At 49.0% G+C, this 12719-nt stretch overlaps 2 protein-coding genes across 6 annotated transcripts in view; one reads left to right on the top strand and one right to left on the bottom strand.

Annotated features, from left to right (window-relative positions):
• HCFC1 (host cell factor C1) overlaps positions 1-2989 on the bottom strand; it is a 29481-nt gene extending 26492 nt beyond the window's left edge. For 2 of the 3 annotated variants that reach the window (XM_036740492.1, XM_036740493.1), the window contains exon 1: positions 1647-1980. In XM_036740492.1, coding sequence (XP_036596387.1) covers positions 1647-1914 — 268 coding nt within the window. In that variant the 5' untranslated portion in view covers positions 1915-1980. Of the gene's footprint in view, positions 1-1646 lie in introns of all 3 variants that reach the window. The other variant, XM_036740494.1, reaches the window with a different exon arrangement.
• Positions 2990-3135: 146 nt separating this feature from the next.
• Positions 3136-12719, top strand: TMEM187 (transmembrane protein 187). Of its 3 annotated transcripts, none has more exons than XM_036740497.1 (3): positions 3136-3241; positions 7046-7108; positions 11752-12719. In XM_036740497.1, the coding sequence occupies exon 3, from the start codon at positions 11752-11754 to the stop codon at positions 12550-12552; it is 801 nt and encodes a 266-aa protein (XP_036596392.1). In that variant the 5' UTR covers positions 3136-3241; positions 7046-7108; the 3' UTR covers positions 12553-12719. The 3 variants fall into 3 exon arrangements, with proteins under 3 accessions (XP_036596392.1, XP_036596390.1, XP_036596391.1); XM_036740495.1 differs by lacking the exon at positions 3136-3241 and adding an exon at positions 4985-5066; XM_036740496.1 differs by lacking the exon at positions 3136-3241 and adding an exon at positions 5337-5398.

The following is a 12719-nucleotide window of genomic DNA, read 5'->3' as shown; positions in this document are numbered from 1 at the left end:
TGGCAACGATGCCAGGCACACAAAGTAACAGGGTATTTGAGTGTCTGCCAGTCAATTGTACATTGGCAGCAAAGGCAGCTGGGCATCGGAGCATCATCAGGTAGTTCAAGGAAGGAGAGGATTTGTCCTCAGAGCACCCCTAAAACCCAGACACAAAGATATGCCCAAACCCAACCCATCTCTTGCCAGGCCCAACCACCCATTTGTACCCTGGCATATTACAGGCTTTGTTGTTAACAAGATGGGCTTAAGGAACAGTGAAGAAAGTTATTTCTAAGTTGGTTTAAAAAAAAAAAAAGGATCAATTCCTCTCTATGCATTTTAACCTAGTTCTACACCAATTAGCGTGAAGCACTTTTTCCAAAAAGGGACGGTGGAGCCAGCCTTCCCTTTCTTTGCTCTCCTTAGTCGTTAAAGCATTGTTCAGTGTATACCCCAACAAAACTCCACCCACTGTCTTCTGCAAAGCTTAACCCTTCTCTTAATAGAGGGTTCCCAAAGCCTGACTCCCAACTTTGGACTGCAGCTATCCGTGCTAAGCAATCCTTTCTCGAAGGTGAATTTCAACTAAATCAGTGGCTGGAAGGACACACCAAGCTTGGAGGAAAAGCATTCACCTTTTGGGCCAGACAGGTCAATCCCTCCTAGTATGGGAGTAAACTAGGGGGGCTAAAAGGATACGCTCTAGCTCTAATCTGGACACAGCAGAGCTAGCAAAAGATAACCGTGAATTACGCGCCACCCCCAATGCAGAGGCCTCATGGCAGAAGTAAGTTTCCCCACAGTATGGAAAGCCATTATTTAAACCTCAAAGGGGTTCCAAAGACAGGGCTGTGGGAGCTGACTTACTGACAAGTAAATGGAGGCTCCCTATTAAGGGGCTTTTGCTTGCACAGTGATGGGAGGCTCATTTTCAGGACAGCTAGTGTCATCGTTACTGAACTTTGTGGCTTTTACTATTGAGCCAAAATGCATACCCTCACAACATTTACCCATCAACCCGAGTTCAGCCTTTTGGAGCAACAGAAATCCAGTTAGGAAACGGCTATGCCCGCCAGTCCTAGCAACTGCAGGAAAAGTGGTGCTGAGCAAGAAAAGCTAGCCTGAAAAAGTAGCTGGGAGCTGAGGCTCCCGCTTTGCGCGGTCCCTCCAGGGCTGAGACCCGCAGAACTGCACCTGCCCAACATCACTGCTCCCGGGGCCCAGGCATGGAATATGGGGAGGGGGGTGGGGGTGGCTGTCACTGTTCCATAAGCAAGGCAAACGAGACAGAGATAAAAGGGGGCGGCGGCGGCGGTAGGAGCAGCAGCAGCAGCACCAGCAACAGCAGCAAGAACTCAGAGGCGGGAAAAGAAAAGCAGCGGCTTTCCCGCCCGCGCTCACCCCTGGCTCCCGGGACGGCTCCCGGGACACATCAGCCCCACCAGTCCCGCTCCCGCCCCGGCCCCCGCTCCCTCTCCCGCCTCCTCCCCGCAGCCCAGGCGCACTCTCTTGTCTACAGGGGAAGGACAGGGTTAAGGCGGAGGGAGGGGGCGGGAGCGGGAAGGAAGCCGGGCTATCCGCAGCGGCGGCGGTGGCAGCAGCAGCCGGGCAGGCCGGTCCCGCCACGCTGCCCCGCGCCTTCCCCGGCCCCAGGGCGCACTCACCCGTGTTATACACGTGCAACTCGTCCACGATACCCTCGTTGCCGCCACCAAACACCACGATGAGCTCCTTAATGGCCACGGCGCGGTGGCCGTGTCGGGGTCGCGGCACGGGTCCCGACCAGCCCACCACGCGCTTCCAGCGCGGCTGCAGGAGCTGAGCCATTGAGCTACCGGCGGCTGCGCTGGCGGCCGCGGCTGCAGAGGAGGAGGAGGCAGAGGCGGAGGCGGCGGCGGCGGATGCCGCCGCGGGCTGCAGACCCGAAGCCATGGCCCGGGGCAGGCACACCAGCAGGGAACGGGAGGGTGCTCGAGTCGGGCCGAGGCGATGTAGAAGTTAGCAGTCTCAGTCCGGCAGGCGCCGCGGAGCTCGGGGCTCCGAGAAGGAACGCTGGCTGTGCAGCGAAACCCACTCACACGGCAACGGCCGCCTCTATGGAGGCCGCCATCTTACTCACCCCCCTGTAATCAAGCCCGATTCCCCGTTCTCCCAGCAGTCGCAACGCCCTCAGCAAAAGTGGCGGCAGCAACAGCAGTAGAGACCTCGGCAGCAACAGCCCCGGCCCCCAAAGAGTGCGTCCGCTTCGGCTCCGAGGCGCCAGTGGCCCGGCCGGCGACTCCGCCTCACAAGCCAGCCCTGGGAGCCGCCATCTTGTGCAGCCGCGCTCTCGCCTCCCTTCCTCGGGCTGAGCCCTCCTCCGCCGGAAATGGCCGAGCCCCGGCAGCCCGCCCGCCTCCCCCTGAGCTGCACTGGCTGCTCTGCTCCCCGGGCGGGCGCTGCAGCCGACAGGACGCGCCGAGCCCTGCTCCCGCGGGCGTCCTGACGCTCAGAGCGCGCTGCTGGGAGCCGCCATCTTGGGACGGTTCCCCTGGCCGCCGGCCCCGCGCCCGCTTCGGGCTCCCTGACGCAACCGCCTACGCTATAGCTCTGACCTAAGCCTGAGAGCGGCTGCTGGGGCAACCACGAGCTCTCCGGACGTCCTGGTCCGTGTGCGCGCGGAGCCTGAAGCCGCCACTCGGCACCCCCAGCCTAGCCCAGCCCAGCCCTGCAGCTCAGGCCGCCGCCACTGCCCTGGGAGCCGCCATCTTGGGACCGGCTCCTCCTTTCCCCCTGCTCTCCTCCCGGCTCACTTTCCCCAGCAGCAAAGCAAAACAAAGACAACGGCAATGCCGCGTCCTCCTTCGCGAGGATCCCCTGCTCCCCTCTCTGCGCCCTGCAGAGCGCTGAAGTTAAGCCCGAAGGTAGCAGCTGTACGGCACAGAAAGCGGTAGACTCGGGGCGCTCATGCCTCCTCCCTGGGAGCCGCCATCTTGAGTGGAGAAGCAACAACTAAACATGGCGACGGCGGCTGGTCGGGAGGGCGGAGCTTGGGGAACGTCACTCCCCCCGCCCTCGTTCTTCCCTCCCTGCTAAGGCCCTTAAAGGGCCCGCCAACCCCAAATCTTTAGGCAATTCCGCAGCGGACTTTTCGTAGCTAGCAGCGTTTTATCCGCTCCTTCCCTTCAAGGCCCCTTTGAACGCGTGTCATCCTGCGGCGTTTCATGCCTCCTCCCTGGGAGCCGCCATTTTAGCCCCGCCCCTGTCCCCCATAGCGACAGTAAGTAGTTTCCTCCATCAACACTAAAGAGAAGGCGATGGGCGGAGGGGGGGGGGGGGTGTTCTTTAGAGTACCCGGATGAAGACTAGTAGAAAAGTTTAGCAAGAGACTTCGACCGGGGCAGTCAGCTTATGAAATGTGATCAAAGACACTGGGCGTAGAGGAAGCGACTTAGAAACAAAGGGGTCAGGGTTAATAAAGTGTCAAACGCAATGCGAATTTGGAGTCATGCCTTGTAGCTGGGAGCTGCCATATTTTTTTTTCCGCCCCTCAAAACAAACATGGCGGCGATGGAAATACCCGGATGAGGGTGGTTAAGTTTGTGGGAAGGAAAGCGGGCGTGATGTGGGTTCATTTGAAAACAAACATGGCTGCGCTGGTGCAAGTGCCAGGATGTGGCATCCCTAGCTGCCGTTGCCAAGGCTGCTCAAGATGGAGCTGGGCATGCTATTGAGACATACGTGTCACCACCTTCCCAGTTAGAAGGTCTTCATTACTTTATACCCAAATTCAGAATCGGGGGCGGGTGGAGCCGAAGAAATGGGCTGCCATTTGATATGAATGTAGCCTGAGTTGCCTGGGAGCCGCCATTTTAGCTTTTCAAAACAAAGATGGCGGCTAGCTGCCCATGTGGAGCACCTCAGCTCCACTGCGGCTGAAGACGGCCGAGGCGAACGCCACGCCGCCCGTCCTTGCGCCAGATTTCGGCGACAGAGTTCGTCCCCCACAAGCGGAGACTTGGCGGAGGCCGGAAGGGCGTCCGGTTTATTGGCTACTTCTCACGCCTCTTAACAGGGAGCCGCCATCTTGGCCACTCCCTAGGGCCGGCCTTCCCCCCTGCCCCCGCCTTCCTTCGCTGCCAACAAAGATTGGGGCTGCCGAAGGTTGCGCACCCGTTACTCCTCCCTTTTCGCCACGCCTTAGGAACCCTGGATTTCCCCTTTTAGGGAAGAAAATGGTGGTCTCGGAGTCCTGTCCATTCTCTCCCGCCCCCCTCAGCCCATCGGCCATTTTACTGCGAGCCCCAGTAGTGAACGTCAGGGAGATTTATTTCTATACGAGGGCATGGGAAAGAAGGAGTATAATCTTGGGGAGAAGGCGGCAGCCTTGACTGGCTGAATTCCGGCACGCCAACTAAATGCCGCCGGGAGGGGGGCGGGGGGGCGGGGAGGTGGGAGAGGTAAGGAGGGGGAGGGGCGAAGGCAGTAAGTGGCTAGCCGCCATCTTCTCTAACTCGCTTCCCTTCCCCGGAACAAAAATGGCGGCGCGGGCCCCGGATGTTGGCGGATAGGGAGGGGCACAGAGAGAGAGTAGGATGCAGCCTAGCTCCTACGCTACCCTATGTCCGTGGGGCTGCTCCCTCTCCTTCATGAGCTGGGGAGTGGAGGGGTGCATTCTCAGGAATTTCTCCTCACAACCCCTCAGCGAATTCCCGTTCTCCTGCAGCCACAGGCGCCATTTTCTGTTCCCCTAGCAACAACCCTCCCCCCTGCCAACTTTGCCTAGCAACAGTGTTTCTCCCCCTACTCGGGTTCTGCGCATGCGTGCACGGTGGCTTCACACGTAACAATTTTCGAATTCGAACTTCAAACTGGAATTACTTTCGATGAGGACGGTGGTCAGGTCGGGCGCCGGACTGCCGGGCTGCCCTACCTGAGACCTGTCCTCATCTTTGTCAGGTGTGTAAAAGTTAAACGAAAGGGAAAGGGGACCCGAGGGGGTACTTTGGCCGCCACCGCCTCCTCCTCCTCCTCCTCCTCTCCCCTCCCCGGGACTGAGGTGGGTCCCGCCCACCGCGGGCCCAAAGAGCCGGAGCCCGGCTGAGGTAAGCTTGGGCCGCCTCGGCCTCCTGGCCCTCGAGGACCCCCCCTTCCAGGCTGTAGTGAACACCACCCTTCTCCCGGCCTAACCCTCGTCGCCTCGCTGAGTCCTCTGGCGCAGCGAAGAGAAAAACCATGGCTCCCACCCCAGTTAGCTACAACCGGCTAACCCACTGACGTAATCCCCCCTCCGCTTAACGGAAGCCCGCCCACTGACCTAGGAAGCCCCGCCCCTGACCTAAGCTCCGCCCCATTGACTAGTGCCCGCCGACTAACTGAGGTGCCTTGTCCTTCGGTAAAAACTTGGGTGTTTGAAGTAGCTCACCGGCCCGCTGACGTAAGCCCCCTTCAGTTAAGTGGAGTCCGAGCACTGCCCCCTTGGTGGAGCCGCCCCCCTTCTGGGCTTAGCCCCGCCCCATCCAGTGAACTTGAGCTCCTTCCACTCCCCCCCACACACCCCCCACACCCCGATCGCCTGAGGTAACTCCTCCCCACCCCTCTCCCCGGTCCGGGGGTGCGGTCCACCGGGCCTGGGGGAGGCTCAGTCCCCGGGAGAAAAGTGATTGCGAACCGGCCTGTGGGTACCAGTGGAGGCTCCGCTGACTCCGGGAGGTCCTGACGGGGCAATGGTTTGGGAAAAGGCTTGACTGCCAGCCAGTAGGGAGACGAGGTCTTTTGAGCCTCGAAGTAAAACGGTCACTAAATCTCGCCTTAGAAAAGACCATTTTGGCTGCTGGTCGAAGAATGGATCAAAGATTAAAGGCTGAGAAAGTCGTTCGAAGACTCCAGTGATCCATGAGAGAAGTGGACGAGTCTGGGCTAGGGCTGTGCTAGTGAGACCGGTTAGAAGTGGCCTCAATTTGAATAAGGTTTTGGAGACAGGATGCACTAGTGGAAAGAGCACTGACCTAGGAGGCAGGAGGCTGCTTCCACAGATGCCCCATACGTTGCAAATAAACAGTTCTTTGATTTCTGTTTGGTGCTTGTGGAAAATGAGGGAGTTGAACTCGATTACCTGAGAGAAGGTCTAAATCCATCACCCAGTAATCCAGGCTCTATGCCCCTGCCTCCTAAATTTGCCATAACCAACATTTGCCAAGTCAGAACTTTTCTCTCACTTTTCTCTTTTCTCCTTGCACCTAGAGTCTTAGGTTGCCCCATTTGATTACTTCAGCAGCAAAGGAAGCAAAAAAGACTACATACCTGGCTGAGTTCAGCTCTCAGCTGTACCTCATGAAGTTTCATTTCTAGCAGGCAAGCTTGGGTTTGGGGAGTGAACAGTTGGGGGCCTCAGGGACAGCCCGGTATTATCCTTACCATTCTCCCCACCCTGGAACTTCAGGTTTCACTTCATTTGTCCCAGGAGCCTGGTTTGGTCCTCAGCCTCTAAAGCCATCCTCACCTTGTATGGTGTGTATAGATCTAGCGACTGTACGTTTAGTAAGAACTAGATTTTCAGGTTGAGGTCCCTTCATCTGCTAAAATGGGAGGAGGATACAAGACTAAGTACCGCTGGGAAGTTAGAAAACAGAGTTGGTAATCCAGAAATAATGACATATATTTAGACATAGAAAGCTACAGGAAGGGGAGTGTGAAGATGGAATGAAATCCCAGAACCTGAAATAAAGGGGTGATATGTCTTAACTGGGGAATCTGGGATAATTTTTCTGAAGAAAATTGGAGGAAACCTCTTTGAGATGGTTTGATGCCCAACTGAACCAGATCACCAAAGGAAGGCTCATTCAAACCCTAGTGAAGAATTGAAAGTGTCCAGCCCGGGATAGGATGAGGAAAGGCCATGCAGAAATGGAAAACGATAATCCCAAAGGGCATTTGTACTGAATATGTTGAGGAAGAAAGTCTAATGAAAGGATTGCTTCAACTGCTTCTACCTCAGATTCCTCATGTTTAAAAAATTTCAACTAATAATACAGTAGAAAATTCATTTTACTACAATCTTTAATGAGGATTTTTTTTCTTTTAGGGGAAAGAGGCAACTGAAAAGAAAACCATCTTTCTTCAGGGATTTAACAGACTAACTTATAGGGTCAGTACATGCCCAGCCCAATTTTCTTTATCCTCTATAGCTACAATCTTCAATGGTAATCATTGATGATGACAATGATGACTGAAACCCTGCAAAATCTTGAATCCTTAAAACAAAATGTTCAAGATATATTATTACTAAAACACAAAGATAGATACCAATTTGTAAATACTTTAAACTTTAGTTGAAGCCAAAATAGTTTCAATACAGTTTTCTTGTGAATTCAATTCCATTCTCTTCTAGTTCTGGAAGACAGGGAAAGGTTAAGTGACTTGTCCAGGGTCTCAGAGGTGGGACTGGGGATAAATCCCCCTGGCTCCAAGGCCAGCTTTCTATCCACTAATCCTTGGCTGCCTCTCATAATAATAAAACTGCTCAAAGGAAGTGCAGGATTCACAGATTTAGAGAATCCACCCCAAATGTTCACATGGACTATTCGTACCTGACCTGTGGTACAGCCTTCTGAGCTTGTATTGGTCTGATCAGCCACAGTCAAATACACTGTACCTCAACTCTAACACAGTGATGTCATTTTGGTCCTCTTCGAGAATGAAGGACAACAACCAACCAATGCATAATAATGATAAAAGCTAGCATATATTCAGCACTTTACGTTTTGCAAAGTGCTTTAATGTAAGTTCCCTTACTTGATGTTCACAACAAACATGAGGTAGGTGGTGTTATTCCCATTTTAAAGGAAACTGAGACTAAGATCAATGACGTGACTTTCCCAAGGACACCCAGCCAGTATGTGTCAGAGGCAGGGTTGGAACACAGGTCTTCCTGGCTCCAAGGCCAGCTCTTTTATCCACTAAGCCATGACCTCCTTTCATAGGATAATAACAATAATCAAAATTTATATAGTACTTGAACTTTGACAAAATATTTTCTATTATTTCATCTCATTTGATCTTTACAGCCCCACAAGGTAGATACTCTGAGTACGTATGTTTTTATAGATAAGTCTTTCCTGAATCCCAATCTAGCCCTCTTTCCACTCTGCCAATGCTGTCTTTTACGAGCAATAGCTCATCCATTCAGTTCACCATGACAGCTTCTTATTGAGTACCTACACGAATAAAGCTCTTTTGTGAAATGTTTCAGAGGATATAAAAATGAATAAGACACAATCCTTGCCCTCAGGGAGTTTATGAGGGGAGGGGCAAATACACAAATTATTATAGTTCAAAGCAGAATATGCAAGTACCTAAGAAGCACAAGCAATAGGATTCAGAAGGAAAAGCTATCATAGAACTCCTTAATGCCTGACAATCCTAGGTAGTCCTATGAGTTACTAAATCAGTTTCCCAGATAACTAAAGCCAATTCCTTTTTTTTTTGGTTCTTTGTTTAACTTTTTGTTAATATCTTTTGTTTTTACATCACATGTATTTCCCAGTATATCCATCCCAGAGAGCCATTCCTTGTAAGAAAGAATAAAAAGGAAGGGATAGAAGTTTAACAAAACTAACCAACACATGGAACAATTCATTCCATGGCATGCCACGTTCCACACCCTTAGCCTTCCCCTTTTGCAAAGAAAGGGATGAGTTGTCTCTTCATTTCTCTTTTGAGGAGAATAGGAACTTACTCCTTTGAAGCTTACTACATTTTTTTGAGCGGGGAAAGCAGGGCAATTGGGGTTAGGTGACTTGCCCAAGGTCATACAGCTACTAAGTGTGTCAAGTGTCTGAGGTCAAATTTGAACTCAGATCCTCCTGACTCCAGGGCCAGTGCTCTATTCACTGCGCCACCTAGCTGCCCGTGCAGTATTGTTTTAACAACAACTTTGAGCAACCAAGTCATTCTGACTTATAAATACCCCAACTAACTGCAAAGATCCTGTGGAGGGAGATGCTGTTTGAATCTAGAAAAACAACTGACATATATATGTGTTATATACATATGTATATATATGTATGCATGTACATATATGTATATGTATGTGTACATGTGTGTATACACATACAGATTTGTGTCTAATGGTAGCCATCTCAAAGTTTGGGTTGGGGGGGAAGGGAGGGAAGTCACATGATAACTGTTATATATTCGAAAGGAATAGCAAGTTGTATATAACGAATCTGCGATTTCAGGTGCAATCCTCTGTTTTTCTATCCCACTTTGTTATGAAAAGGCTAGTTTTATTTCTTAAGTTCAGGATAAAATAAATAAATTGTTAAAAATCTATTATAAAAAAGAGAAGATGAGCAAACTGATACCCAGAAAGACCAAGTGGCTTGCCCCAATCCCACAGCTAGTTGGGGGCAGAACCGTGATGAGAAGCCATCCTGACTTCTAAGGCTGGGACCTTTTCTGCTGCTGTTGTTAGATATCAGTGTATAACACCAATAGCTACAGGGCCTGCAGGGGGTTAGGGCTCCCGGCTTATTTTGGGAAATTTTCACTTTCTTCCCTCCTTGTCAGCTGCAAGTACCTAGTTTTCACTCCATCTAATCAACAGTTTATTAATCTTAACTCCAAGGGACTTTCTTTTGAGTAAAGTATATTAGATTTCGTGTTTGGACTTTGTGACATTGTTTTGGCTGAGCAGAGGCCATTTGTGCAATATTCTGTATGCTTGTAGTTGCTAGATGATCGGTCTCTGGATAAGCAAAGTATTTTGTTTGGAAGAAATGCCATCCTCAACTGTGAAGCTTCAGCAGAGTGCTTTCTCTTAGCCCTGAGATCAGAACTTGAGCCTTTTTTATATTGTAGTCCTGACAGTCTTCCAGAGATGATTCCAACAAATATTTTCATTTCCAACGATGAATTACCTGTCTTTTTCCTGGCCCAAGCCACTTCTGTATTAAGAAATTTCTGATGCTACCTTTTAGGATTTTTGTCCAGGAAAGATAGGCTTGCGTTTCCTGTTCTGTTCTCCAGTGACAATACCAAAACTATTTATAGCCTGGAAAGGGGAAAAAAAAACCCAGCCAGTTGTCATGAAGCAAACTTGAGCATGTCTTGCTTTGGTTTTGTGCTTAATATACTTGAGAAGTCAGGATAAAGGCAAGACCGTCTAGAGGCTTCCTAGGCTCATGGCTATTGGTCCTCCTGATAATGTGTCTGTTTGCTTTGTAGAATGTTAGGAGACCAAGGTACACACAGACCTTTTCATCCATTAGGCAGACAGTAACTTGATATTTATTTTATTCTATTTTATATACTTCGGCTGCATGTACACTGAAGTCTAAGCTTCTCTCACATGGTCTAGTTTCTGCTTTTACGTACAGGAAACTGCTTAAGCAACCAGCTCTCCTGATAGTCATCATGCCTTTACTGTAGCCTCCACAGGAGTAATCTAAATTTCAGAAATACATCAGAGGATTTGATTCTGGAGAGCAACTCCTAGGTAGGGTTCACTTGCTTAGGGCGATTGCCCCCCCAAAAGAATATCTCTTTTCATCATGCTCCCAGTACCTGATTTTTTTTTCATTTGTTTGGTTTTTTTGCCTGAAATTCTACTGACCAGATATTCAGTTGGGTTAAAAAAAAAATCTTTCAAAAAAACCCCTGATGACTCTGGTAAGATTAATGAGGTGATATATTCACATTGAGGAAATGGAAATATCGATGGGGGATGGGGAAGGAGGATCAGTGATCTTGAAGTTTAGAGTCATTTGTGAAGGGAAGTTGGTCTGAGTGGGATGCTGTAACATTGGACTTAGGACATTAGGATGGCATTGGATAGTGGTTTGAAGAGAGTGGGTGCCATGAGTATAAATATTTAAAAATTTTCACTATGGCCTTGATCAGAAAAGAAGGAGAAAAAAAGAGAAAAAAGAAGAAAAACACCTTTCTCCTAAGACCCAGGATTTAGGCTACTACTGTAAATCAGCTGCATTATGGGTTAATAAGCTTTTGTGGGCCTCCCTGGGAGCTTTACCACTATTTGTAATGTTTCCATGAGAAAAGAAATTCCAAGTTTTATACAACATAAAAAATATAACTGGCTTGTAAATGGGGGACTGCCTTATGCTGGCATGTTTAAAGGGAGAAACTTGAAGAGACCACAAGTCTGGGCTTTCCTTGCCCAGAATATCAGTGATACACACTTAGATACATACATCTGTCCACCTATCTATTTATCTATCTAATTACTTTAGCAACAGAACAGATAGCTAGAAAAGTTTAAAGTCTTCCATAGATAAGAAAATAAGACCATGAGTTTGATGGAAGCAAAAAAGGAGACATTTAGATGTCATAGGAAAGAACCTGGTAAAGCTTCAAGAAAGTGAAGAGTAGGTATCATGAGAGGAAAAAACAAAACAAATGAAACCTAAATGTTTGGTGGAGGTTTAGTTTCACTTTTGAGTTTTTCTTTCAGTTACGAAAAAGTGAGGAATTACTAAGGCACTGTGTGGACCCACACTTGCTCTTGTTTTGATAGCTAAACTTTAATAACAACAATAATAATAACCCGAGAAAGAAGAGTAAGTTTTCTCTCTTGGTACCAACCAGCTGCCACAGCTTCTGTCTATGAGAAAACTCAGAATGTTCAGTTTATTAAAGTCTTTTTGTTCCTGAAGATTTAATTGTAAGGGTAACATACCTTATAACAAACCTTTTATCTCAATTCAGAAAGAATTAACAAAGGTTTCTATTTGACTCTGTAATCAGGATTTGTACTGATTGTTGTTTCAGATGAAGCCAAACTGTTACCTGGCCTTGATCCACGTGTTTCTTGCAGCCTGTTTATGCACTGCCATCGTCTTCACCGGGCTGTTTGATAATGCCTTCACTGAAGTTGGTTATGAATATTATGCAGAGGTTCCAATTCAGTCTTTCCCAAATTTTCTAGCCATGCCTTTCAATTCTGTCATTAATCTGGGTTACCTGCTTTTGGGATGCTACTGGCTGCTGAAAAATAGGAAAATCGTGGGAAATGCTGAAGATGTGAGACAGGCCCATTACCTGAAAGATGTCTTTGCGGGCATGGCCCTGCTATATGGTCCTGTTCAATGGGTACGCATCTGGACCCAGAGTCACCGCTCTGCTATTCTGGACCAGTGGTTTACCTTGCCCATTTTTGCTTGGTCAGTGGTCTGGTGCCGCTACCTAGAGGATGGTTGGAAGCCCTGGTTGTTCCTGTGTATTGAGTGTATATCCGTAGCCAGTTATGGCCTTACCCTGTTCCACAAGCTTGGTTTTGATATAGCCCTAGCATGCCACATTTTTGCTGCTGTGTGGAGTATCATAACCCTGCACCAGGAATACGGAGATTCTATCTCTGCCACATACATCAGCCTAGGTTTGGTATTTTGCCTGGGCTTTATTGTACTTAAGCTGGCTGACCACTGGCTTGCTCAGTGGCCTTACTTCAAGGAACTGACTGGCCACTTCTGGTCTAAAGTTTGTGACATCATGCAGTTCCACTTTGCGTTTTTGTTCTTGACACACTTCAGCAGTCCCCAAAGACGCATTGCTGAGGAAAAGAATTTTTAAGTGAACTAAAAAAGCTTCTAAAGTGTTTTAGTTAATATATGCATTTGAAAAACAGTGTTCCAGCCAAGTATATACATCCATTCCATGTTTACACTCAGTTCACTTTCTGATTTTCCTATTTCTGTTGTCCGTGTTTTTCATGGCCATTAAAATGAAATTTGTTGATT

Source organism: Trichosurus vulpecula, assembly GCF_011100635.1.
Source record: "Trichosurus vulpecula isolate mTriVul1 chromosome X unlocalized genomic scaffold, mTriVul1.pri SUPER_X_unloc_1, whole genome shotgun sequence".
Classification (NCBI taxonomy): domain Eukaryota; kingdom Metazoa; phylum Chordata; class Mammalia; order Diprotodontia; family Phalangeridae; genus Trichosurus; species Trichosurus vulpecula.
The sequence above is the reverse complement of the archived record's forward strand: the minus strand, read 5'-3'. Positions and strand labels throughout refer to the sequence as shown.